General features: G+C 38.3%; 1 protein-coding gene across 5 annotated transcripts in view; it reads left to right on the top strand.

Moving 5' to 3' along the window:
- Positions 1-25,799, top strand: part of ryr3 (ryanodine receptor 3) — a 110,805-nt gene that overhangs the window by 57,348 nt on the left and 27,658 nt on the right. For all 5 annotated transcript variants that reach the window (XM_086167503.1, XM_086167501.1, XM_086167502.1 and 2 more), the window contains 34 exons: positions 777-1,386; positions 2,076-2,276; positions 3,476-3,578; positions 3,719-3,853; positions 5,784-6,057; positions 6,158-6,272; positions 7,598-7,730; positions 8,902-9,005; positions 10,781-10,916; positions 11,180-11,363; positions 12,000-12,102; positions 12,620-12,740; positions 13,558-13,727; positions 14,976-15,196; positions 16,141-16,231; positions 16,487-16,627; positions 17,087-17,250; positions 17,825-17,903; positions 18,027-18,116; positions 18,505-18,648; positions 18,906-18,968; positions 19,388-19,463; positions 19,764-19,887; positions 20,103-20,218; positions 20,374-20,441; positions 20,549-20,670; positions 20,865-20,914; positions 20,997-21,057; positions 21,148-21,386; positions 21,539-21,620; positions 22,931-23,061; positions 23,190-23,308; positions 23,537-23,735; positions 25,140-25,234. In XM_086167503.1, the coding sequence (XP_086023629.1) occupies positions 777-1,386; positions 2,076-2,276; positions 3,476-3,578; positions 3,719-3,853; positions 5,784-6,057; positions 6,158-6,272; positions 7,598-7,730; positions 8,902-9,005; positions 10,781-10,916; positions 11,180-11,363; positions 12,000-12,102; positions 12,620-12,740; positions 13,558-13,727; positions 14,976-15,196; positions 16,141-16,231; positions 16,487-16,627; positions 17,087-17,250; positions 17,825-17,903; positions 18,027-18,116; positions 18,505-18,648; positions 18,906-18,968; positions 19,388-19,463; positions 19,764-19,887; positions 20,103-20,218; positions 20,374-20,441; positions 20,549-20,670; positions 20,865-20,914; positions 20,997-21,057; positions 21,148-21,386; positions 21,539-21,620; positions 22,931-23,061; positions 23,190-23,308; positions 23,537-23,735; positions 25,140-25,234 (4,864 nt within the window). The remainder of the gene's footprint in view (positions 1-776; positions 1,387-2,075; positions 2,277-3,475; positions 3,579-3,718; positions 3,854-5,783; positions 6,058-6,157; positions 6,273-7,597; positions 7,731-8,901; positions 9,006-10,780; positions 10,917-11,179; positions 11,364-11,999; positions 12,103-12,619; positions 12,741-13,557; positions 13,728-14,975; positions 15,197-16,140; positions 16,232-16,486; positions 16,628-17,086; positions 17,251-17,824; positions 17,904-18,026; positions 18,117-18,504; positions 18,649-18,905; positions 18,969-19,387; positions 19,464-19,763; positions 19,888-20,102; positions 20,219-20,373; positions 20,442-20,548; positions 20,671-20,864; positions 20,915-20,996; positions 21,058-21,147; positions 21,387-21,538; positions 21,621-22,930; positions 23,062-23,189; positions 23,309-23,536; positions 23,736-25,139; positions 25,235-25,799) is intronic.

The following is a 25,799-nucleotide window of genomic DNA, read 5'->3' as shown; positions in this document are numbered from 1 at the left end:
CTTTTTTTTTTGTTTGTTTGTCCTTTTACATGTTTTTAAATTTAACATTACCATAAAGTTTTCCATTCATTTTACCATCAGTAAGTTGTTGGAAAATGAAATGTTGTTATTGTTATTGTTATTATTGAGGGACCTCAACACAGTACAGTAATGAATGTCCCATGTTAATGTCAACATTGCTTTGGTGATATATAAGCTTTGCCAACAGAAACCCAGGACTTGTCATTATTTTGTTATTCCTGCTTAAAAACATAGATATGCCTTGGATAAACCAGGAACATTGCATTTATACATGGCATGGGATAGAATATTAATACAGCAAGTCATGTTAGTCCTTTTGCAATAAAATATTGTCTCAAATGCTGTGTAAGTGACAAGATGTTGTAGTTAGTTAATAAGTATATCTGCATCTTGCCTTCTAACGGGTATTTTCTTCTATATTGATGTAGGGTAGTTTGTTTTGCAAAGAATTGTCAGTTGCAGTGTCACGGTGATGATGAGCAAAGTATTGTAATATTACCACGTGGTGAAGAGAAGTGTTTATTTTGAAATAAAGAAAACACTGGGCAAGTTTAGTGAAGGCTTCCGCATGGCAAGACAGCTACATGTATCAATGAACAACCTCCAGGAGATATATTGGTTATTTTAATCAGACAAACACATTTTATAGAAATGAAGACCAGTTGAATTTTAAGCACATTTTAAACAGTGTCCTTTTCTGATTAACACAGACTGACTGAGGCAGTACTTTGAATTATCCTTTTTTTTTCCTTCAGCATCCATCTTGAGACTGCAAAGGAGGCTCGCCTAATGATGAACAATGAGTTCATCATTCCTGTAACAGATGAGACGCGCGCCATCAAGCTGTTCCCCGATGAGTCCAAGCGACATTCACTGCCTGGCGTAGGCCTGAGCACCTCCCTGACACCCCGTGTTAATTTCTCTCCTGTTGGTATCATCCAAAGCAAACGCCAGCAGTATCTCCACAGCCCGCAATTACCACTGGGCATTCTGAAGGAGAAAGCCATCAGCATGCTAACAGAGGCTGTGCAGGGTGGTGGCCTGCACATACGAGACCCAGTGGGTGGAAGTGTTGAGTACCAGTTTGTTCCCATCCTGAAGCTAATTGGGACACTGTTAATCATGGGGGTCCTAACCAGCGAGGAGGTGAGACTGATTCTCTTGCTTATTGATCCCAATGTGTTTGGGGACAACAAGGATGCTGAGGAGGTGAAGGGGGATGAATTGGCTGTCGCTGGGGAGAAGGAGGAGGTCAGCAAAAATGAGGAGAAGGCGGTAGAGGCAGGAGAAGAGGAGACCAAGGAAATCAAGCCACTGGCTAAGGGCCTGCTGGAAAAGTCTTTACCCGAGTCCGTCAAACGGCAGGTGCGACACAACGATGAAAGCCTCAATGTGTAGATAAGTGATACTTTTAAAGACCCATTCACACACACACACACACATATATACTGCTCAAAAAAATAAAGGGAACACTTGAACAACACAATGTAACTCCAAGTCAATCACACTTCTGTGAAATCATAGTGTCCACTCAGGAAGCAACACAGATTCATTTTGACTTGTTTTAAGGACATTACATCAAAGTTGGATCAGCCAGGAGTTTGTTTTTACACTTTAATTTTGAGTGTGATTCCTAATCCAGACCTCCATGGTTGATACAATTGATTTCCATCGATCATTTTTGTGTGATTTTGTTGTCAGCACATTCAACTGTGTAAAGAGCAAAGTATTTCATATGAATATTTCATTCATTTAGATCTAGGATGTGTTTTTTAAGTGTTCCCTTTATTTTTTTGAGCAGTGTATATAAATGTAGTCTATGAGTATATCTGGAACTAATTTTAACTTTTGTCCCTCATGGAATTCATTCCTCAAAGCTTTTATGACATCTGTCTGAGAAGTGAGTGTATGACAGGAAAACGCAATACGCATTAAAATCAACAATATTTGATCAATACATAATAGAGATAGAGCAATATACTTATTTCTTGTATTTTAGTGTATTTCACTCTGCTAAATTCATCTCATATAAAGTTTGTTTCCGTTCCTTCCAGATGTGTGAGCTGCTACACTACTTCTGTGACTGCGAGCTAAAACACCGGATCGAGGCCATCGTCTCCTTCTCCGATAGCTTTGTGTCCAAGCTGCAGTTTAACCAGAAGTTCCGCTACAATGAGCTGATGCAGGCGCTCAACATGTCTGCCGCTGTCACCGCCAAGAAGACCAAGGAGTTCCGTTCCCCTCCACAAGAGCAGGTATAAACCATTGGGCAAATCACTGGAAGAGAAGTTGTTAAAATTTGTTGCATGTTCACTACAAGATTGTTCTTGGATCAGATCCGTAGGGACCTGAAGATTCATGGTCGCCAATCATTGTGCTCTATTGACTTGATTGTTCTTTAACTGTTTCTTAAGAAATGGCAGTGGTTTTGAATTGTCAAGTATAAAATTGCAAGTGGATTAATCAGTAGATTAAATTTATTTGGCAGCTAGTTGATAATGCATTTCAAAGACATTTTATGTACATGCCAACAATGTACTGTTTCTTTAACTTCAATGGAACAGTTTTGACTGGTCCACACTGCTGAGGTGATTTGAATTGTTGCTCTGGGCTCCATAAAATTCCAATGAAAAAGTAACACTTTTAAAATATGTATTTTATGGACCTTACAATTTAAGTTGATGCAAAATTATCATAACTCCTTAGTTTAGAATGAATAATCAATTCTCTACGTGCTATTCCTTTACCTCCTGCATCTTTTTCAGCCCACTGTGTTAGAGCTATAGAGCAGTTAGAGCAATGTTGTCCATCCCTGTCCATCCATATGTTGTCATTTTGGCATGAAATTCATCTTCCTTTCCAGTTGTCCAGGCGTTCCTCTCATTTTCTCAGTTTTTAGATTATTTGGCTCCCATACAGAATGGAGCACTTGAACAAAGCATAATCATATCCCAAAGTAGAAGATCTGCCTGACAAGGAAATTTCTATCTTCAAAACTCTTGCATCACTTTTCAGTTACAGCTGCTCCTAATGAACACAGTCTTAAATCCATACTGCAGTCTTTGAAATGGAGCAGTCGTGGTCAGCAATAACACTCAACATCATTCCTGTATTTCTTTTTTGTGATTCCTGTGTGATTCAGGAATAATAACAAGCTCAGCCTATGCATGAGTTTAATCTAGATTTTGTCAGTTCTATAGTTATCCGATGACTTATGGAAATATACTTATCAGTCATATGGAAAACCTTGTCATTAAAGCAAAATATTGCGTCACATAATGAATTGTTCGGAAGACGTCCACACGGTTTATCTTTGAGTGTACATTAAGAATCTAAAGCTTGTTTGGGAAGATCATTGCAGGGCACAATATTGGTAACTGTGCTTGTTTTCCTTCATTTGTACGATGTCTCTGCCCTCCTAACTTTAATGTTCTATTTATTTGTCCCCTAACAGATTAACATCCTGTTGAATTTCACAGCAGGGGAGGATTGCCCCTGCCCTGAAGAGATCCAGGATGAACTCAATGCCTTTCACGAAGAACTGCGACTGCACTGTGGTAGAGTCCATCTGCCTTTTTTAGACTCTTCTTAAAAAACAAACAAACAAAAAAAAAAAAACAGCTGGCAAGTCAATTTTTAAGCTCTTGCTAGATCCTCGTTAAAATTCAGCCATAAATCCACCCTCTTGTTCATCTAGGAATTCCCATAGAGGAGGAGGAAGAACCGCAGGATACTTCGATAAAAGGCCGTCTCTTAGCGCTGCTGTACAAGATCAAGGGTCCTCCTCAGAAGACGGAGGAAGAACCAACTGAGAAAGAACAGGCTTCTCCCAGTAAGTCATTTTGAGGAAAAAACTTGGAGGGTATTTTGGGGCTTTTACTGATACAAACCGAATAATGCGGCCTCAGAGCCGCACTGGCCAGTTCCTTCTCGAGCCGGTCCCAAGCCCGGATAAATGCAGTGGGTTGTGTCAGGAAGGGCATCCGGTGTAAAACTTCTGCCAAAACAAAACATGGTAATCAATTATAATAACCAGCTCAAACCGGATCGGTGGAGGCCCAGGTTAACCATTGGTACCGATGACCGACAGGGAACCAATGGAAACTGGGCTACTGTAGGTCAAAGAAGGAGAGGACGAAGGCTTGTTCAGAAGCAGAGAGAGAAGAGGAAAGGCAAGAGTCCGGGACTGACAGTAGGGACTTAGAAAATCGGGACAATGACAGGAAAAGGTAGATGACAGGAATCTTAGGAGCAGGCTTTAAGTTGTGCTATCATGTTACTGACAAGAAGAGAAATTGAGTAGGAGTTTTCTTGAAGGAGGAGTTTTTCAGGAATGTTCTGGAGGTGAAAAGAATGTCAGATAGACTTATGACTCTGAAATTGGAAATTAAAGGTGTAATGCTCAATGTTGTTAGTGGCTATGCCCCGTAGGTGGGATGTGAGTTTGAGAAGAAGTAGTTCTGGAATGAGCTAGATGAAGTGATGCAGAATATCCCCAGAGATGAGAGTGGTAATTGATGCAGACTTCAATGGACATGTTGGTGCAGGCGATGAAGAAGTGATGGGTAGATTTGGTATACAGGATAGGAATGTAGAGGGAGAGATAGTGGTAGATTTTGCAAAAAGGATGGAAATGGGCTGAAGTGAACACTGTTTTCCAGAAAAGAAAGGAACATAGGGTAACTTATAAGAGCGGAGGTAGGAGCACCCAGGTAGACTACATCTTGTATAGACGAGGTAACCTGAAAGAGATCAGGGACTGCAAAGTAGTTGTAGGTGAGAGTGTATCCAGACAGGATAGGATGGTGGTTTGTAGGATGACTGGTGACAAGGAAGTTCAAGAGGACAAAGGCAGAGGACAAAATGAAATGAATACATAACATTTATCCAAACATAAAGCCATAATCAGCAATATTAAAATAATAAAAGGCTTGCAATATTTCAGTTGATTTGTAATGAATCCAGACTGTATGACATTTTTGTTTTTGTAATTGCATTACAGAAGATAAAGAGCTTAATCACAATATTCTAATTTTCTGAAGAAGTCCTGTAGATAATGTAAGTGAATGGAACTGAATAGAAGTGCGAAAGCAACATAACAGTATACTCAGCTGTTTGTTGTCAGTGGTGCTGCACCATCTATTTGTGTGTGTGTGTGCGTGCGTGTGTGTATGTGTGTGTGTGTGTCTGTGTGTGTGTGTGTGTGTGTGTGTGTGTGTGTGTGTGTGTGTGTGTGTGTGTTGGTTAAGTCCCTTGAAGGTGCTATGGGAATAGACCTCACAGCTGTGTCTCCACAGTCCTTGAAACCAATTGCAATTTTTTACCAGTGTGTACAATCTGGAGGCAGGAGGCTTGAAGACACACCAATTATACCCTTATGTCTAAGATATTGACCTGTTTCAGTACAGAACAAGTTTTCAGAACAAACTTTAAACACTTAGTCATGCAGTTTTACTCAAAAATTCAGGGTTTGTGTCGTAAGCTTATGTTGTAGCACAATATAAAAACTGTTGCATGATGTTAGACACAAACCAGCTCATTCGTCATGTTCATTGGTGATGATGCTCCCACTCCTGAGAAAATTAATTCTTTCTAGTTTTAAACTGTATAATCCTTATCGCATAATCTTTACCATAATTTTTTACCATAGCATTCTCTATATAATATAGTACAATAAAGCTTGAGACACTGTTTTATTCAGTGGCTCTCAAGTTTGTTACACACTTGAATCATGAAGTGGATGTTGAATTCTTGCTCACCAGCCAACCTGAAGGAGCTGATCTCGCAGACCATAACAAGCTGGGCCCAGGAGACTCACATTGGGGATCCAGAGCTCGTCCGAGTGATGTTCAGCCTGCTGAGGAGGCAGTATGACGGCATTGGGGAGCTTCTGCGAGCCATGAAGAAGTCGTATACAATCAGTGCCGCTTCTGTGCAGGATGCTATTAACCTGTTGGCATCTCTGGGCCAGATCAGGTCTCTGCTGTCAGTACGCATGGGCAAGGAAGAGGAAAAACTCATGATTGATGGGCTTGGGTAAGACTACTCAAATAAACCAGATTTTGGCCTGAAAATTCTTACTCTTTGTATAGTAAACCCTATGACTCTTTCCTAAATCAATCACTTCTTTTTACAGTGACATTATGAACAACAAGGTCTTCTATCAGCACCCCAACCTGATGAGAGTCCTGGGAATGCATGAAACCGTAATGCAGGTCATGGTCAACGTGCTGGGAGGAGACAAGTCACAGGTAGTTTTAACAAAGCACAGCCTGTAATGGTAGAAGCTTTTTATGGCGTTGGATTTGCTTGTTTGGCTGTGGGAGTGAACGTGTTTACAAACTCAAGCTTAAAGTCAATGGATGACTAGCCAATAAGTAGTTCCAATAGATGCCCAAACATCAGGTTTCATAATTTCATGTCCTACTCACAGTGTACTACACTATAATATTACAAAAAAAAACAACTTTTGTTTAAATACGCTGTTTCTTAGATAGGCAACAGAGTATAACTTTTAGAATAAATAAATTGTTGTGCTTAGGTTGTATGCTGTATTTCATCGTTTTACAAAAATGTTGTGTCACGAGATGTCAACAGTTAGATCCTTTGACTGAAATATAAATCACATTATTAATCATATCATATTACTGAATTTATCCTATAAATTGTGTCAACAATAGTAATGCCTCGTGGATAGGTTGAATCTCACTTTTTGGCTGATGCGCTGTACATTAACAGTAACATGTTAAAATAAAGTCCACAGTAAAGTTTAAGTTACAGAATCTCTACCAATAGATTTGAACTCTGATTGTGTGACAAAATAGCGTTGAATTAGATATTCTCATATACTAACAAGTGACTGCCGAATGTGCAGAAAGAAATATATAGTGAGTGTAAACCTCTCAAGCCTGTCTTCTTCTAGCTGTTTTTACAAAAAGTGGGAGATGGTTTCGATTCACTGCCATGACTAATGGCAATTGTGAAACGGACCTCAGACTGATAAAACTCAGAGGCATTCAGACCCTTCCATCTCCGTATGATCACACAATCTCAAAGACAAATTTTGCCAGCAGTTTACAAATGCTTTATAAAATGGATTCACAAAGATTACAAGCGTAGCTTGTATATCTAGCCCGTTTTCAATATGCAGACATAATTCTTGTACCTTCACAAACAATTTTCAGACTTAAATTCCACTTATAATTTCACATTAGATGTAGGATGTAGTTTAAGCACAGGTATCAGGACTAAAATGCTTTTTTTTTTTTACATAGGATTAATGCATCAATACATACAGTTTAATGACTTCATTTTTCTCAATTCAAGACATGCAAGACGCAGCAACCTATAGGCAAATGCATCAAGGCCAAAATCTGCCTGAGCTTTCACGTTCAGCCGTCGGGAGAAATGCTTAGAATTACAAATGTACCCTCAATATTTCTTGTGCCCAGGGGACTCCAGAATCCCAAGTGGTTTATCTATCTCTTTACATGGAATACAATTCTATTTTTGATTTGAAACCAATTTTTGACTTAAGCCCATCTTTTTATACGTGGTTCTATTGCTTAATCTGCAGGAAATTGCCTTCCCCAAGATGGTGGCCAGCTGCTGTCGTTTCTTGTGCTACTTCTGTCGTATTAGTCGGCAGAATCAAAAAGCCATGTTTGACCACCTCAGCTACCTTTTGGAGAACAGCAGCGTTGGTCTGGGTAAGAGAAGGAGACAATGAAATTTCCTGTTTTTCATGTGGAGGTGTGTTTCGTTTTTTTTTTGTCTTTTTTCAACTTTCCAAAGGAAATATGACTGACAAGCAGAGGGGAAAAGTTAAAGAGATGGTTTTACAAAGCTGAAATGTTTAAAAGCACAGCAGAGCTGCACATAAAGAACTTCCCTTTGTTAAATTGCTTTACTGACAGTTGCCCCATCGCAGGAGCAGAATTGTCATTCTGCTGCTTCAGAAATAATGAAAACTGCTGACTAAAACTGACAAGTGCTGCTTTCTGGAAGAGGTTTAAATGTAATTGAGGTGCTGGCTTAGACCTAATTGTCTACAATACAGTCATTTTGCTATTGGGAAAAAAAGAAAGGAAAATAATTCCTTTTTTTACAAAATGCAAGTCTTTCAGTACAAAGTGAAGTGAAGTGCTGATAGAGGGAGGTCAAGGTAGAAAGGGAAGTTGGAAAATGAGGGATGGGGTTATTTTAACAAGAATGACAGGAATCTTGAGTCACTTGGCTCCTCCCGGTAACCTCTTCAAACAAGGGAAAAGACTCACTCGGTGTGAAGGACGGTTATAGATAAAAGCAACCGAATTTGTTGTAATTGACTAACCTCTATAAAATACCTCACTGGTTTAACTGAGTTCATCACAGAGCTAATTGCCTCAAATGATATGCTTGCCAGCTTGAAGAGCAAAATCATTTAAAAAATGTTTATAGCCTTTATATATATACGTATATAAAGGCTATAAACATTTAAAAAAAAAAATATATATATATATATATATTTATAAAATATTTAATCTTACTTGTCTTTCCGTTCTGAGCATTCCTAAATTTCCTTCAAATACCCAAAAGGAATAAAGTAATTTAGATGTGAAGGAGTAAATTTTGCTTTAAGGATTTCATTCACTAAAATGGGGCATCTTTACTTAATCAGAAGACTTCTGTTACTGCTACTTTTAAGCTAAATTTGTGACAGGTGGATCTTAGATTCACAGTATTTAGCTAAAACTTCTTAATTAAACATCAATGTTAGGGTGTTTGAGTTCATAGGATTACTATTAATGTGTCAACACAGTTTGTGCAGCTTAGAGTTTGAAAGCTAATGATACACATCTGTGATGGTGTTTGCTTGTTGGTGTGTGCTTATGAATTTAGCCTCTGAAGCAATGCGGGGATCCACTCCACTGGATGTAGCAGCATCTTCAGTGATGGACAATAATGGGCTGGCTCTGGCCCTGGAGGAGCCTGATCTGGAGAAGGTTTGTTATTAAAAGTTCAGCTCAGTATTGAAAGATGTCTTGATATGTACCCACAACTGCTAATTAATCTAATTCCAATCATTGTTTTTATAGAGCGCTGAAATATTCACCCCTCTCCCCAAAAAGATATTGAGGATTTGCCATTCAATGTTCTTTCCAACAGCAAGATTCTGCTTTGGATGACATTGAGTTGAGTGACATAGAAAATCAGCACAGAAAATCCATGTTGAAGTGTCTCTGTTTAACAGTATATGTTGTTATGAAATTCGCACAACACTTATTCAACCCCAATATAAGTGTTGTTGTTAAAGCCCTTAAAGCAGTTTTTATGGCCAAAAAGTGAAGTAGAAACAAGTAAGCTAGTAGGAATTCAAACCTAGCCCACACGTGAACGTATTTCATTTCCTCAGGGTTCTCCGGTTTCCTCCCACAGTCCAAAAATATGCTTAATAAGGAAAAAAATTGGGAAAATTCACCCGAATGTGACCCTGTGCTTAACTGGTAACCAGTCCAGGGTGTACCCCGCCTCTCGCCCGATGACAGTTCAGATAGACTCCAGCATCCCCTGCGACTCTGAGTGCAGGATAAGCAGCAGAAGATGGATGGATGGTATGTCTGGCACGCAAAAGGCCAGGCTTATGACCTAAAAAATACCATCCCCTGGGTTAACTTTGGCGGAGGGCCACTGATGATGTGGAGTTGTTTTTTCTTCTGGCCATCTTGACTGTTTACCTGGCATTGTGGATTCCTAGAAATAACAGGCTATCAAATAGAGGCATTTCTGTCGACAAATTACCTTGGACTTTGCAGCAAGATAATCATGTCCATGTCCAAGTCCAGCAAAATCTGGCTGAGAAGAAGACCAGGGAACGTTCTCGAGTGGCTTGGTCAGTCAACGGATTTCCGTTGGAAATCTTTGGTGGAATTAAAGGAAGGTAGTTGTTGCACGGAAGCCAATAAAACATCACTGGACTGGCAGATTTTGCACGTGAAGACCAGCCAAAGATTACAATTGAGAGGTGTAAGAAGATTGTCAGTTCCTAACAAATATATTTGTAAGAAGTTATGAATACTAAAAGCTGCTCCACAAACGCTCATTTATACAGGAAGTTTGCATTTGTTGATAAGGTATTTCATTTTTCATCTGAACCTCAAAGTTAAATCAAAATCTGTTGTCAAAATAACTCAAATTAGAATATGTATATGTAATGGGATTTTGTCATTTGTTGCCATTATCCTTCATCTAAATCACTATGTCTTGAAGATGAGGGGGGTGAATATTTCTGATTGCAACTGCCAGTATATCAAATAATTTTCCATGTGACATGTTTATGGACATTCAACTTAAGTGCACCAATGCAGCTTTTCAGTAACTGTGACTTAGTGCTAGTGTTTAAATCAGTGTTGCAGATATTTAGTAATTAACAAATTATACATGATGATGTCCAGTGTGTCTGTTACATTATAATGAGTGGAGGCGGTCTGAATTGTGACATCAGCGGATTGCTTATTCAGACTTATAGTGAAAATAAGACAGACAAATTTAGTAGCTTAATGCCACACACGTCCTTTCCAGCAAAAAAATGATTGATGCCAGTTCAAGCATTTGCTGAGTCAGCTGCCTCATCTGACTCAAAGCATAACTCTCCCTGGCAGTGACATTTTGAGACATAGTGCACGCTTTAATAGTGAAACTGAACTCTATGTGTGTGTGTGTGTGTGTGTGTGTGTGTTTGTTTGTGTGTGTGTGTGTGCGCACATTCGTTTGGGTGTAGGTGGTGACATACTTGGCAGGCTGTGGTCTCCAAAGCTGTGCCATGCTGGTTGCTAAGGGTTATCCAGACCTGGGCTGGAACCCCATTGAGGGAGAGCGCTATCTATCCTTCCTGAGGTTTGCAGTCTTCTGCAACGGTATGTTGACCTTAGCAGAAATTATGTGACTTTTTAAAAATAATACTGCCCCCTGGTCTGATTTCATCCTGGGCCTTTCTGTGTGGAGTTGCATGTTGTCTCTGTGTCTGCTTGGGTTCTCCCGAGGTTTTTATGTCTTCCTCCCAAAAAAATGGATGAGAGAATGAAGAGCTATATAGCCATGTGATTGACATGTTAAGTAAAATGATTCATTAGTGAGTTAAAAGTCTGTATCTTTTGTCCTTTCTGTATTTAACTGTTAGGTGAAAGTGTGGAGGAAAATGCCAACGTGGTGGTGAAACTATTGATCCGACGTCCTGAGTGTTTTGGCCCTGCCTTGAGGGGAGAGGGAGGCCAGGGTCTTCTGGTTGCCATGAAGGAGGCCATCATAATCTCCGAAAATCCTGCTTTGGATTTGCCTGAAATGGCTGCTGGAGTCAACACTGGGTTGGAATGCAAACTAGTTTTAGATTATTATTATTTTTTTTATTATTTTTTTTTTTATGAGTTGATGGTCAAACCTGCCCAGCGGCAGTTAGATCATTAGCAGTCAGAAAATTCACATAGTATCTTCAAATGAGGCAATTATAATTAATTATCCTATTATCAGCATCTCCTTGTTAAACGTTGATAAATTGTTCCTTGAAGTAAGTACTGGTTTCTTCTCTGCTGAGGAAAAAAACAACTCAAATTAATATTCCCTTCTGATGAAAGACTCCTCAGAATAATATAAAAAAACAAAGTCCAGTTGCCATGATATGACTTGACTACAATAACACTATGTGTATCAGGTGAGCTGAGGCTCCCTCTCATGCTCCCACTCATGTGAGCATTTAGGTGATAAAAGAAGGCCCTCTAAAAAGTAGTTCAACTTCATAGAAATCGTAGATCTCATTTGCTTTAACATGTATGCAATTACTGTAAAAGAATTAATTCAAGGATAACATTTATTATTTGCTGAACAGACCACATGGATGTTGCGCCAGGTAAAAATCAATATAGATTACAACAAGATAATTAGGGGTTTGTGATTTTCAAATACTATGCAGTATGGCGTTATGTTTTTGAACCTGTGCATTTCAGACCTGGTGAGGAAGAGGGTGAAGTTATCCACATGGGCAATGCCATAATGTCCTTCTACTCTGCCCTCATAGACCTTCTGGGACGCTGCGCTCCAGAGATGCATGTAAGGCAATCAACCGCATGAATGGAAGTTTTCTAGCCAAGCTATGCAGTCATAGTTCTTGACAAAGCAACTCTAAATATATTAACCCCATCAGTAGATTCCCCTCCATTTACTCCTGAATAACTCAGAATCAGACTACAAAACACTTAAAACAGTCTAGGATTCTTACTGGGGAACTTATCAGCACTTTACCTTTCCATTAATGCAAATCGCATATTCTTTTACATATGTCTTCATTTGTTGCTTTTTTTTATTTATTTTTTTGGGGAACCACTCATGAGTTTTTCACAAGTATATCTGCTGGATTGAAAAAAAAAAAAAAAATCAGAGAAATGTTACATTTATTTGTTTTCCATATTATTTAGTTTCGTTTCATGTTAAAATTAGTTTAGAATTTAAGTGAGACTTCAATAATGCACCTTATTAGTCTTTTTAAAAAGCATGGCATAGACTTACAGGACATGTTAACTGTCAACTGTGTTGTGATGTGGCCTTTAAACCAATAAATATCTTACAGCTCATCAATGCTGGTAAAGGTGAGGCACTGCGTATTCGCGCAATTCTGCGCTCTCTGGTTCCCACAACTGACCTGGTCGGCGTCATCAGCATCCCCCTCAAAATGCCTGTGGTCAATAAAGGTATGGTTGCCTTCCTGAATAATTTTTCCAGTGATACATTGGTTAGATTTTGGTCTTGATTCAATTCTGAAGACAAGACATACTGTGGAGAAATACTTTGTCATTTGTCTGAATGTCTTAACCCACTTTGTTGGTTTTTCATTTGCTTTTCCTTGATTAAAAATGTGACCCATCACTGGTGTTTATCTATTTTGTTCATATACTTTCATGTTGCACAAGCAACAAGTTTGATTTGCAACAAATTCAAAATTGATAGTACACATTCAGCACTATTTGTTTTTTGTACGATATATTTTTTTGTATGCCCAGGAAACATCTGGGCAACTAAACACCTCACATGTCCCATGTTCCAATTCTTTTGTTCACCTAAAAAACAGGTGTTCCATAACCAATAACTCGATCTTCTAAGTTGTATTTTGGGATCCAGATGGAAATACCTGGAAAGTAAGGTTGAAATGTTTATAATTTTTCTCATATTCATCATTTGGTATCAAAATTGACAGGGTTCAATCTACAGCAAATTTGAAAGAAACTTGCCTCAATGTTCAAATACGTGATAAGGAGAGGATGTCTATTCTGCAACATCCACCAGTTAGTCTTTCTAAATCAGCACTCTTGTTTCACCTGACCTTCAAGTCCCTGAATTAACCCCTCGGGGTCGTTTGTTGCATTCACTTTTCTTAACCTGAACATTCTAAAATAATCACATTACATCAATCGCAAAACACCAATAAATACAACGCGTACAGTTTGTATATTGGAGATTTCAACATAAAGTTCAAACCCTTTCTTTCCCCACAATATTTTTCACTATTAGATGGAACAGTGACAGAACCTGACATGTCAGCCTGTTTTTGTCCGGATCACAAAGCCCCCATGGTGCTCTTCCTGGAAAGAGTGTATGGTATCGAGGATCAGAGCTTCCTGCTCCAGCTGTTGGAGGTTGGCTTCCTGCCTGACCTCCAAGCCTCTGCATCAATTGACACCGTAAGTGAGAGTAAAGCTACAAGTGATGAAGATGATATTTCCTTGCTTCAGTATTAGTAGTGCACAAATTTGACATTTTCAGAGGTCTTTTGAAAAAAAACAAAAAAAAAAAACAAAAAACCTTATTTGGATCATTTTATTGTCGGATATTGAATTTGATACTTCCCTATGATCAGTATTATACTTTTCTCAGTTTCTTTATACAATAGGCCAAAATCAATTGAATTTAACCAAAGTGCAAATCAAGGACATTAAGTTGGAATAAGATATTCCCAGCTAAAGCAATCGAGTACTGACATCCTTAACCACCCATGGTCAATTTTAGATATGTATGTGAATGTGATGTTCATCATTTAGAATTTTTAAACAGGAGTAGAAACCTTGACCAGTATGTTTTAGAGTTACTTGAAGTTCTATTTCAAGGCTACACTTCAATTATTGGGGAAAAACAGCCAAAGGGGATGCCACAATTCTTCTTCCCAGTATGTAGCCATGATTTTCCAAATACATATGTACACTGCTCAAAAAAATAAAGGGAACACTTAAAAAACACATCCTAGATCTAAATGAATGAAATATTCTTATGAAATACTTTGCTCTTTACACAGTTGAATGTGCTGACAACAAAATCACACAAAAATGATCAATGGAAATCAATTGTATCAACCCATGGAGGTCTGGATTAGGAATCACACTCAAAATTAAAGTGTAAAAACAAACTCCAGGCTGATCCAACTTTGATGTAATGTCCTTAAAACAAGTCAAAATGAATCTGTGTTGCTTCCTGAGTGGACACTATGATTTCACAGAAGTGTGATTGACTTGGAGTTACATTGTGTTGTTCAAGCGTTCCCTTTATTTTTTTGAACAGTATATATCAGACTTTTTAATTCCTCTTCCTTCAGCCGAAGGGAATACTCAAATCTTTGCTCTTTTTAAGACCTTAAAACACTTTATAGCCTTGACTTTGACACTTTATATTTTTATTTGTATTTCTTACTGTCCCTCCTTCCTACTATTATCTATTATTGTTATGTTTTACTTGAAACTCTGGCACACCAATTTTCTTCGGGATAAATAAAGTTGTTCTTATTCTTATTTTTATTCTTATATACGGTTTGTGTGCATGTGTGTATGTGTGTGTATGTATGCTTGTGTGTGTGTGTATATATATATATATATATATATATCTCAAGACATAATTGGGAGGGCTAGTACTGAGTTATGTGTTGTTATTCTGTCCCTCAGGAGGTGTTGAGCACCACTGAGTCAGCGCTGGCCATGAACAGGTATATTGGCTCAGCCCTGCTCCCACTGCTGACCCGCTGTGCCGCTCTCTTTGCCAACACGGAGCACTATACACAGCTGATCGACTCCACACTACAAACCATCTATCGACTGTCTAAAGGCCGCTCGCTCACCAAAGCCCAGAGGGATGCCATTGAGGAATGTCTGCTGGCTATCTGCAAGTAAGGCACATGAAGCCCACCAAAGCTGATAATATAAACGTGAGAGTGTGTGTTGGTCACTTAAGTCAAAAAAGGCAATTTTTGCTTGTATCTTTATAGAGGATAAAAGTATTATGGCTGAAAATATTTTTGGTAAAACAATACGTATCTAAATTAGTTTTCGAAAAAACTGACATGGAAATAGGTCAGTTAACCTAAGAGACCCATATCTTTTAGTTATATTTTTGGAAAGATTATTTAATCTTCATGCAGTGTAATTAAGTTCTCATTTGTAAATTGATTGTTAATTATATCCAAATAAATCATGATGGTACTGATGGATGGATAGATGGTGTATAGGGTAGGTCTTAAGCCTTGTGTGCTGTCATTTTACAAAATATTTGTGTCATCTATAGAAAATATATACAACAAAGTTTAATAATGTATTTTTTTTTTAATAACTCTCAAGCAAATTACATTATAGATGATAGGAAAATATAGAAATGAGTGTGAGCAAATGGTGTGCTAGAGATAAACCTCTATCAAATAAAGCTGACTCTATCATCAATTCATATTTTTAATCTTATGCCCAGGTACATAAATCTCTTCAATTTCCACAAACAAGTAAGACTATTACTGATTGTATTTTTGCGATGCCTAATCCGCAAAGCAAAGATTAATCAACTGTCCATCTAAGGTTTCCATTGGAAAGTCACAATAGCTGATTCATGGCATTGGCAGCAGTAGTAGCTGCAATGGCCAGTTATTGGAACCACACAATCTTGTTTTTCTGCATCACACTATAAAGGTCATTTGATAAAAATACAAAAGCAAAGAGATTCATTATCTGTGATATTAACAAAATAATGAAAAATCATAGATAATTGCCTCCTGGGTTTATTAGCAATTTCTTTTTCTTTCATCTTGTGAACATGAATTATCTGAACTTTTTTGTTTTTTGCCAGGCACCTGCGGCCATCGATGATGCAGCAGCTGCTTAGACGTCTGGTGTTTGATGTTCCTTTGCTGACTGAGTATTGCAAGATACCTCTCCGGGTAAGATTCTAGACCCAGTGTGTTGACTAGATTCTGATGATGTTCTACTCCTGGCATCCTGTGAAACGTTTCACATCCTCAATTTCTAGATTTTCTCATAATAAAACGTTGTTACCCCCCAAAAGATCTGGTAATTTAGTGTGTTAAAAGTACAGTACAGTGTTTTCCTACAGTGTTACAGAACTATTGTGTGGAATAATACACTTAATCCTTGAAATACAAATGCTAATGCTCTAATGTATACCTTATTTCTAGTTGCTGACCAACCACTATGAGCAAAACTGGAAGTACTACTGCCTGCCATCTGGAATGGGCAGCTTTGGCATTGCTTCAGAGGAAGAGCTCATTCTCACCAAGAAACTCTTCTGGGGAATCTTTGATTCCCTCTCTCAAAAGGTACGACCAGGTTTCAGTTTACAGATTATTCCCTAAGAAATAAAGAAAGTCATGGAGGGCTGATTTCTGTTGCATACCTTATTGTTTTTGTAGTTGGCAGTTGTTTACTCCTCTGAAGCTGTTGTGTGCCTTTTTTTTATTTCTTTAACCTAAATTTTGAATTTACAGCACTAAACAGCAGCTCTCTAGAGAGAGAAGTTGGGTAGTCAGAAGCAGTGAAGTGAAAGCTTAGTTAAGTGCTTGTGAGCACTGTAGCCGGGGTGAAGCTGCAACAGATGAATCATTTATCAGTCTGTGACAGCCTGCCACTTTGTGCAGACCTTTCCTGCTCTCAGTGTTTTTTTTTCTTTTTACCCATCTCTCTGTGGCTCTATCCATCCATCTTCAAGCCAAGCAAGCATGCCCTCAGTAGGTGCGTAAAATGGTTGAAAAACTTTTTTAATCTCTTCGCTCCTCTAGAAGTATGATGCTGACCTTTTCAAAATGGCCAAGTCATGTCTCTGTGCCATTGCTGGAGCCCTGCCTCCTGACTTTGTGGATGCCAGTTCGGGAGCAACACTCGAGAAACATCCATTGGTAGATGCACAGGGCAACTTTGATCCTAAGCCTATAAACACTGCCAAGTGAGTAGTCTGAAAATGTACCAATGTTTCTCTGTTGCTGAAGCAATATGTATAAATCATCACTATATATGTATGTGTGTTTTTGCATGTGTGTATCTGTATATATACCACTCAAAAAAATAAAGGGAACACGTGAACAACACAATGTAACTTCAAGTCAATCACACTTCTGTGAAATCATAGTGTCCACTCAGGAAGCAACACAGATTCATTTTGACTTGTTTTAAGGACATTACATCAAAGTTGGATCAGCCTGGAGTTTGTTTTTACACTTTAATTTTGAGTGTGATTCCTAATCCAGACCTCCATGGGTTGATACAATTGACTTCCATTGATCAATTCTGTTTGATTTTGTTGTCAGCACATTCAACTGTGTAAAGAGTAAAGTATTTCATAAGAATATTTCATTCATTTAGATCTAGGATGTGTTTTTTAAGTGTTCCCTTTATTTTTTTGAGCAGTGTATATATGTGTAACTGTAGCTATATGAGAATAAATAAAAAGCTACAAATCTAGAAAATTAGCTGCAAAATAGGTGTTATTTTACAATCCTATAAATATCTCTGTTTTCCAGTATCTCCTTACCTGAAAAACTCGAGTACATTGCCAACAAATATGCAGAGCATTCCCATGAAAAGTGGTCCTCAGATAAGGTTTGTGTTTGTGTCTCAGCGGCTCTCTCATTCGTAGTGACAGTGCCTCTGTGAGACATCCAATATGCAGTAAAGACTCAAGGGTCAGTCAGAGTAGAATACTGAGACTGCTGCTTGTCACAGGTTGCAGCAGGATGGAAACATGGAGACATTCTAGATGAGAAAGTCAAAACCCATCCACTGCTGAAGCCTTACAAGGCTCTGAATGAAAAGGTACGTGTCTTCTTGGTTGTTCTCCTTTTTGTTGATTTTACCTCTGTCATTGGCTGAGATTGTGCAGGGACAGAAATTGTGTTCTATATGTACCAAATAGGTTATTTCTATTTTTTCACTTTGGTACTTAGTCAGTGGTAGTATTTTTATGTTTCCCAAATTTAAGCTGCTTCACAAGAAACATACTCACACACATACCAAACACAGTGGACATGTCAATCTTAACCCCAATTAGTATCTATCTACAGAATAAATAAGAGCCAGTGGTTTATTTTAAGATTACATTAGTTTTGTCCCCTTTGGTCCTTTACATGAGCAGAGCTATTCCAGTTTCCAAAACAAGATTCATTTCCAGTACAAAAAAACAGTCTTAGTTTGTTTTTGCCAGGAAAAAGAAACATACCGGTGGCCAGTTAAAGAGTCTTTGAAGAGTATGTTGGCCATGGGATGGAATATTGAGAGGACCAAGGAAGGGGAAGCCTTATTCCAACAACGAGAAAGTGAAAAACAGCGAAAGATCCAAGACTCGCAGGTAATCCCTTGATTAAATCTAACTTCATGTGATGTAACAATTCGACCTTTGGATTCCACAAATCAGTCTCCAGGGTCAAGTCAGGACCACAGAAGAGAAATGGATGTCATATCTTGGTGTAATTAACAGAATTAATATAATTCGCTCAAGTGCTTTTTGATAGAAAAACATTTGTAGTCACTGGATATTGACATTTGTGTTATACTTTGTGAATCATGTTTTAAATTGATATATTCTGTGCTCATTCTCAACTATAGATTAATGGATTCAGTCCTGCTCCGATGGACCTACACAATGTAATTTTATCCAGAGAACTACAGGTATGTGGCCATTTAAGTGGCGCTAAATAGTCACATTTACAAAAATTAATATTGCTCCTCTTGTGATTCAGCACTGATATAATCAGTATTCATGTAATCCCGATCCCAAACACCAATACAGTTGATGATGAAAGGGACTATGGTACCTTTAGCCTTTAGTTCACTACTTTTATAATCACCAATAAACACAAAGCAAATGATGCAGAATCATCATTGAAATATTGAAATCAAAATTCTGATCTGGAGCTGTCCTCGGGGGAAAGTTGGGAAATCCGCTAAAGTCAGAATGGAAATTCCTTGCAATTTCATAGCTGTTGTTTACATGTTGACCAACAATTGTCTATCCATACAGAAATAGAAGGAAGGTGGCAGGAAAGCGTTTGAAAACTGTCAAACTAAAATTTTCACTGTGACTACAGGGCATGGTTGAGGTGGTTGCAGAAAATTATCACAACATCTGGGCCAAGAAGAAGAAAAGTGAGCTTATAAGCAAAGGTATACAGAAGCCTTAAAAGCAAATTGATGGGTGATCTTTTCATAGTGTTTGTTGTTGCTGTATTTTTTTTGTCAACCTTCAACAGTACTTTTTTCATAATAATGCCCGTGTGAATTTGATTCAGTCTTGATATTATTTTACCTATCTGTAAAAAGTGGATTATAGAAAACAGCTCATGCAATCTCACTTGCCCTCCAGGTGCTTCTGTAGTTAATACATTTCAAAAAGACTGTCTTATAAGGACTTTGGCTACATTATATTGTACTTCAAATGTTTTCAAACTTGATTTGACCCACCAGGAGGAGGGACCCACCCACTGCTGGTTCCCTATGATACCCTGACTGCTAAAGAGAAGTATCGAGACAGAGAGAAGGCCCAAGAGCTCTTCAAGTTCCTGCAGATCAGTGGCTATGCTATCACAAGGTTGACCTCCTTTCTTATTTTCATCTTTTACATCAAGTAATATTACTCAGTCAAAAGGCTTCTTGAAATGGCACTGTGCTATTGACTTGTTGCCGGACTTGCACAAGAATCAGGGTTTAATTCAAACCCCTTTTATCTGTGAACCAACTTTACTCATAATGTACTGTAATTGTATAAAAGTTTTTAATTAGATCACTATTTGGTTGTCCTTACAGAGGCCTTAAGGATATGGAGCAGGATTCGTCCTCTATGGAGAAGAGATTTGCCTACAAGTTCGTCAAGAGGCTGTTGAAATATGTTGACTCTGCCCAAGAGTTTATTGCGCACCTTGGTGAGTGTATGGTATTTTAAATTCAGCTTCACAGACTACGGAGTATACAGACTCAAAAAATGAAAATGAATAAGTAAATTAACAATGAAATAAATTGATTCATTAAATTCTTTGACAATGAATGTGACCCTCACGTTTAAACATTGTCAATCCAGAGGCTATGGCTACCAGTGGGAAGACAGACAAGTCACCTCATGACCAAGAAATCAAGTTCTTTGCAAAGGTCTTTCACAATTTGTTATTTCTGCAAAGCTCAAAATGTTGTTATCCACTTTTAGCATAGTTTTTTTTTATTAGGACATCTTTTGTAACTGCTTCTCTGCTTTCCAGGTGTTGCTCCCTCTGACAGATCAAACCTTAAAGAACCACTGTCTCTATTTTCTATCAACACCCAGCAAGAATCTGAGCAGCTGTGGCTGTGCATCAAATAAAGAGAAGGAAATGGTCACCAGGTAAAGCTACTTTAACAAGACTACTAAACTATTACACCACCTTCTGATGTTTTTGTCCCTGTATTAGAACACTCTCGTCTCTCACAAGTACTTTTTCTTTCTGGAAAGCAGAGCTTTCGCTTACACCCTGTTCCCTTGCTCCTTCTCTTTCCCCTTGACCTTTTGTTCACTTCTGCTCTTGCTGTCTTCTCCAGCTTGTTCTGTAAGCTGGCAGCTCTTGTCAGACACAGGATTTCTCTCTTTGGTAAGCTCGATTCTTATCCATGCCTGTGAGCCTCCTGGCATCCAGTCAGCCCGAAACCTACCATAAAGTTTTCTCTTCCCAGGAAGTGACTCTGCTATTATTGTTAGCTGCCTGGACATCCTTACTCACTCACTTGACACCAGGTATGTACTTATGACTATTCGGTTTTCTATCCAATGAACACCAAACTTTTTCAGATGAAATCAAGCGTTCACGGTTACCTCCTCTTTCAGAACAGTGATGAAGTCCGGCGCAGAGCTAGTTAAAGCCGGATTAAAGACCTTCTTTGAAAATGCAGCGGAGGACCTGGAGAAGCTACTAGAAATGCTGAAACTGGGGAAGTTCATGCAGTCCCGCGCCCAGATGAAGAGTGTCAGTCAGAGCATTAACTATGTGACCGTGGCACTGCTACCCATTCTCACTGCATTATTTGACCACATCAGAACATATGCGTTCGGAACGGACCTGCTGTGTAAGTGTGTTTTTCAATGTACATCATTTTTTGTGCCTGGGAAAACTGGAAGCCCAAATTCAAAATAACTTTCATGTGAAAGATTATTATTTGTTACTGCATATTTGTAATAGATATCTACAGAATGAGCTCTGGATAAACTTGTGTTTCAGTGGATGACGTGCAACTGTCATGCTACCGAATCCTGACCTGCTTCTACTCTCTGGGAACAGGAAAAAATGTCTTTGTGGAAAGGTAAGAGGACATCTTGTTATTAAGCATAGTGTTCTGTCCCCTGTGTGTGTGTGTGTTTGTGTGTGTGTGAGACTGCATAAAGTGAGATAGCTAAAAGGGTGAACGTGGCTCTAAAACAGATAAAAATTACTTTTTCACGTTTTTTTTTTTCATTAGATGCCACAGCTCTTCTTCTGCCTTCGTACTTCATTGAAGTGTAAAGATTGTATTTCCTAGTTAAGCAATCATTCTTATTTGTGAAGATCAAATCCAATAAAGTTTTTGAAGACTTTGTAATTCTCATTGGGAAAAAAATCAAAATTATTTCCTTATTATCGCAATCCTTTATGATTTCAGACTGTCTGTCATTGCTGTTTTATTTGGTGGTCTATACAATGATGTTGAAAGACATTTCTGGGGACAAGGTGACAATGACTCCAATGCATTATAAATCACTGTCAAAATGATTCATTTGTTTACATTCTAAGTTGTTTTTAATGTAGAGTAAGACTCTCATTTGCAATGGGTGGGGTGTCTTCCCAAGGTTTTGTAGCCAGGGATACTAAATACACCTCAAATGGGATGGAGGAGTCAAAACAGAGAAGATAAGATAAGATAAGATAAGATAAGATAAGATAAGATAAGATAAGATAAGATAAGATAAGAACAACTTTATTAATTCCGAAGGAAATTGTTGTGCCAGAGTTACAGAAAAAATAACAGTAATAAATGATAAAAAGAAAAAGGCAGAATTAGAAATAAGAATAAACTATAAACTATAAAGTGTCTCAGTGAAAAAAGGAAAAGTATGATAAAAGGAAAGGAAAAAATTGTAGTGTAAAACAGGTCTCAATTATCCCTGCGTAGCCAAGATTAGAATCTCAGAGAATTTATTTGAAATTGTTGTCCTTTTAATACAATATTTCTAGTATTAATATGCCTACCAAAGATGCCTTGGGTTGTAAGTACAGGGTCCCATATAACACTGACAGTTTCCAGTATGTAACAGTTAACTACTGCTGTAACATTACTGTTCTTTTTCAAAGCAGCAACTATGTGTTTGCTACATGAAGGAATCGCTGCTGTAGAGAATGTTGAAAAGAAAATTATTCTATTTCACATAAAAGCTATCAAAACTGTTATCAAGCAGTAATCTGTGGTTTTACTGTAACCTGGAAAAAAAGAATCTTACATAACTTTTGCAGCTTCATCAACTAGATAGCACATGGAGCTAGAGTACATTTTCCAAACAGAGAATATTAGTATTTTTCACAATTTACTGGCTCACGGACATTTTCATTTTTTGCCTGAAATAACATGATGAATTGCAGACATCTCCCAGCTCTGGGGGAGAGCCTGGCCACTCTGGTTGGAGCAATGCCTGTGGCGTTCTTGGAGCCCCATCTAAATGCCCACAACCCGCTCTCCGTCTTCAACACTAAGACACCCAGAGAGAGGGCAAGTGAGTATTTACCTTTCTTTTTGATATTTTTTTCCCTTTGCTAAACAATTTCTTCAAATACAGATTAAATCCCATGTGTCAAATGTGTCATCTGCTATGTTATAAAGACTGATGGTGTTCCTTTTCAGTCCTAAGTATGCCAGACACCGTGGAAGAAATGTGTCCGGAGATGCCTCGTCTTGATAGACTGCTGAAAGATGTTAGTGACGTCTCAGAGTCAGGAGCCCGCTACAATGACATGCCTCAGGTCAGAATTAGTTCATTTTTATTCATGTCACAAATAGCTGCATTTTTAGGAATATTATAAAAAAAACAAAACATGGTTGGGAGTTGAGTGCAACTTAATCCACTAGATTTATCACAGATTTAACTCCATCAGTGTCTTAACCAGCTTGATGAAATGCAATTCTTCCATCACCAGCACACGTTTTTAAGATTTAAAAGATCTTCCATCGTCTCACCTTGTCGACTGCAGGTGATAGAGGTGATTCTCCCTATGCTGTGTAACTATCTTTCCTACTGGTGGGAAAAGGGTCCTGAGAACTCACCTTCAGACGATCAGTGCTGCACCATGGTGACTTCTGAACATCTTAGTATAATTCTAGGAAACATTCTCAAGATCCTCAATAACAACCTCGGGATCGATGATGCCCCCTGGATGAAAAGGATTGCAGGTGAGATTGTTTTCATGACAATTTCTGTGCCAGAAGACCATAAGATTGTCTATATTCTCATAAATTGTGTAGCAGGGGCCAAAACATTGCAATATGTTTGAATAACATTGCATAAGGTAAATAAACATGACTTGAAAGTAAGATGACCAAAACCGAAGCACTTTATTTGGGCTGGGCTGTGACTGTTAGCACTCTCTCATACATAAATAACAGACAATATAGCCTAAAGATAGAAGGATAAATGCATAGATAAATGCAGAAGGTTATGTTAGGAATGGCAATCAGTTTAAAATTTATGCCAAATGAAATATATGGATTAATTCTGGTAGAGAGATAAAAGAAAAGGCAAGCGATATTGACTGAGGGTAGGGAGTTTGAATGTTGGGACGAGGACATGAAACGGAGTTGGTTGGCCAGAGGGAAAAGAAAGATATACAAAATGATGGCCGGACCAGTGTTATTTTATAGTTTAAAGACAGTGATACTGAGGAAAAGACACGAGGCAGAGCTTGAGGTAGCATGGATGACGATGTTGAGGTTTGTTTTGAGAGTGACGGGGATGGATAAGATCAGGAGTGAGGTATAGTACATGTTAATTATTTCTGAGATAAAATCAGAGTCCATTGAGATGGTTTAGACGTTACAGAGGAGGTATTGTGAATATCTGGGTAGACGGAGGCTCAGGTTGGAAATGCCAGGCAAGAAGAATAGAAGATGTCCAAGTAGAGATTTATGGATGTAGTGAAAGCGAACATAAAGTAAGTTGGTGTGAGAGAATACAGAATATAGGGTTAGGTGGAGTCAGATGATTTTCGATGGCAATCCATGAAGGGAAAATGCAAAAGAAAAAGAACAAAGGGGATATATGAGAGAGAGAGAGACCCCTGGTGGCAGAAATAACAAAGAAAAATGGAAGGCATATGCCATTAAGATCACTTGGGGTTTGTTAGTATCCACTTCTCTTGAACTTTGAATCTCCATTTTAACTGTCATGCTATTGCCGTTTTTTGTAATAGGCTAATACATAATTTGCAGTTGCAGATTTTCTGTAGTAATAAACTATTGTGGCAACTGGACAGAACTGAAGAAGCCTTTCGGATGAGAGGTGAAACAACTTCAAGTCTGTCCTGTTGCCACAATATGGTTTGATAACATTTATATGGAGAAAATTTCTGTACTCTGACCTGTAACTTATTTGGTTTTGAAAACTGTGATAATCCCTAAAATTAAGGATACATAAAGGCTGTAGCCATTATGAAGTATTCTCATGATTGCTCTCTAATCAGAGTTACAGATGCTTGGATACTCAGTAATTAATTTATACCTCTGTCTCGAACCTCAACTCAAACTCTTGAACGTATCTGTCTCTTAAACATGAAAAAAATGTTTCTTCTTTATCTCTAGTTTACTCTCAGCCAATCATCTGCAAAGCAGCAGCAGACTTGCTGAGAACTCACTTCCTACCCACTCTTGACAAACTGAAGAAAAAGACTGTGAAGGTAAGAGCTTTGAATTTAATCTTTAATACAAATGCACATTCCTCTCTCATCTGTGATACCATTAGTTACAAACATTTACCCCAAGTTGAGAGGATAGATCCTCTCTGTAGAGAGTTCTGCCTTGCAAATAAATAAATCTAAACAACATCTGATTGCCCTTGTTTGAATCCTGTGGCCATTTTATTCATCATCTCAGAAAGTAATGATGTGGAATCATGAGACATTAGACACTGATCAACCATAACATGATTATCAGCTGTCTGATACAGTGAGGGGCCGCTTTTGCCACCTAACACATATCAGCCATTGATGCATGTACGACATCAGAACATTGAGGATGTTCTGTTATTTCTGGCACCGCCAAAGTAGCAATTGATCCCTTAAGTCCTGGAAGTAGTAAAATTGGGGCTCCATGAATGAGACTTACTTGTCCAATACATTCCTAAATATTTATGAGGACTGAATTTAAAGGCCAATAACTTGAACTTGTCATTACATTTCTCAAACCAGTTTATATCCATCTTATTATAATTCTGGTAGGTACTGACCACTAAAGACCAGAATA

Source organism: Fistularia commersonii, chromosome 20 (assembly GCF_037954325.1).
Source record: "Fistularia commersonii isolate RoL2024-O1a breed Wild chromosome 20, RoL_Fcom_v1.0, whole genome shotgun sequence".
NCBI classification, from domain to species: domain Eukaryota; kingdom Metazoa; phylum Chordata; class Actinopteri; order Syngnathiformes; family Fistulariidae; genus Fistularia; species Fistularia commersonii.
This window is presented reverse-complemented; position numbering and strand designations above follow the sequence as displayed.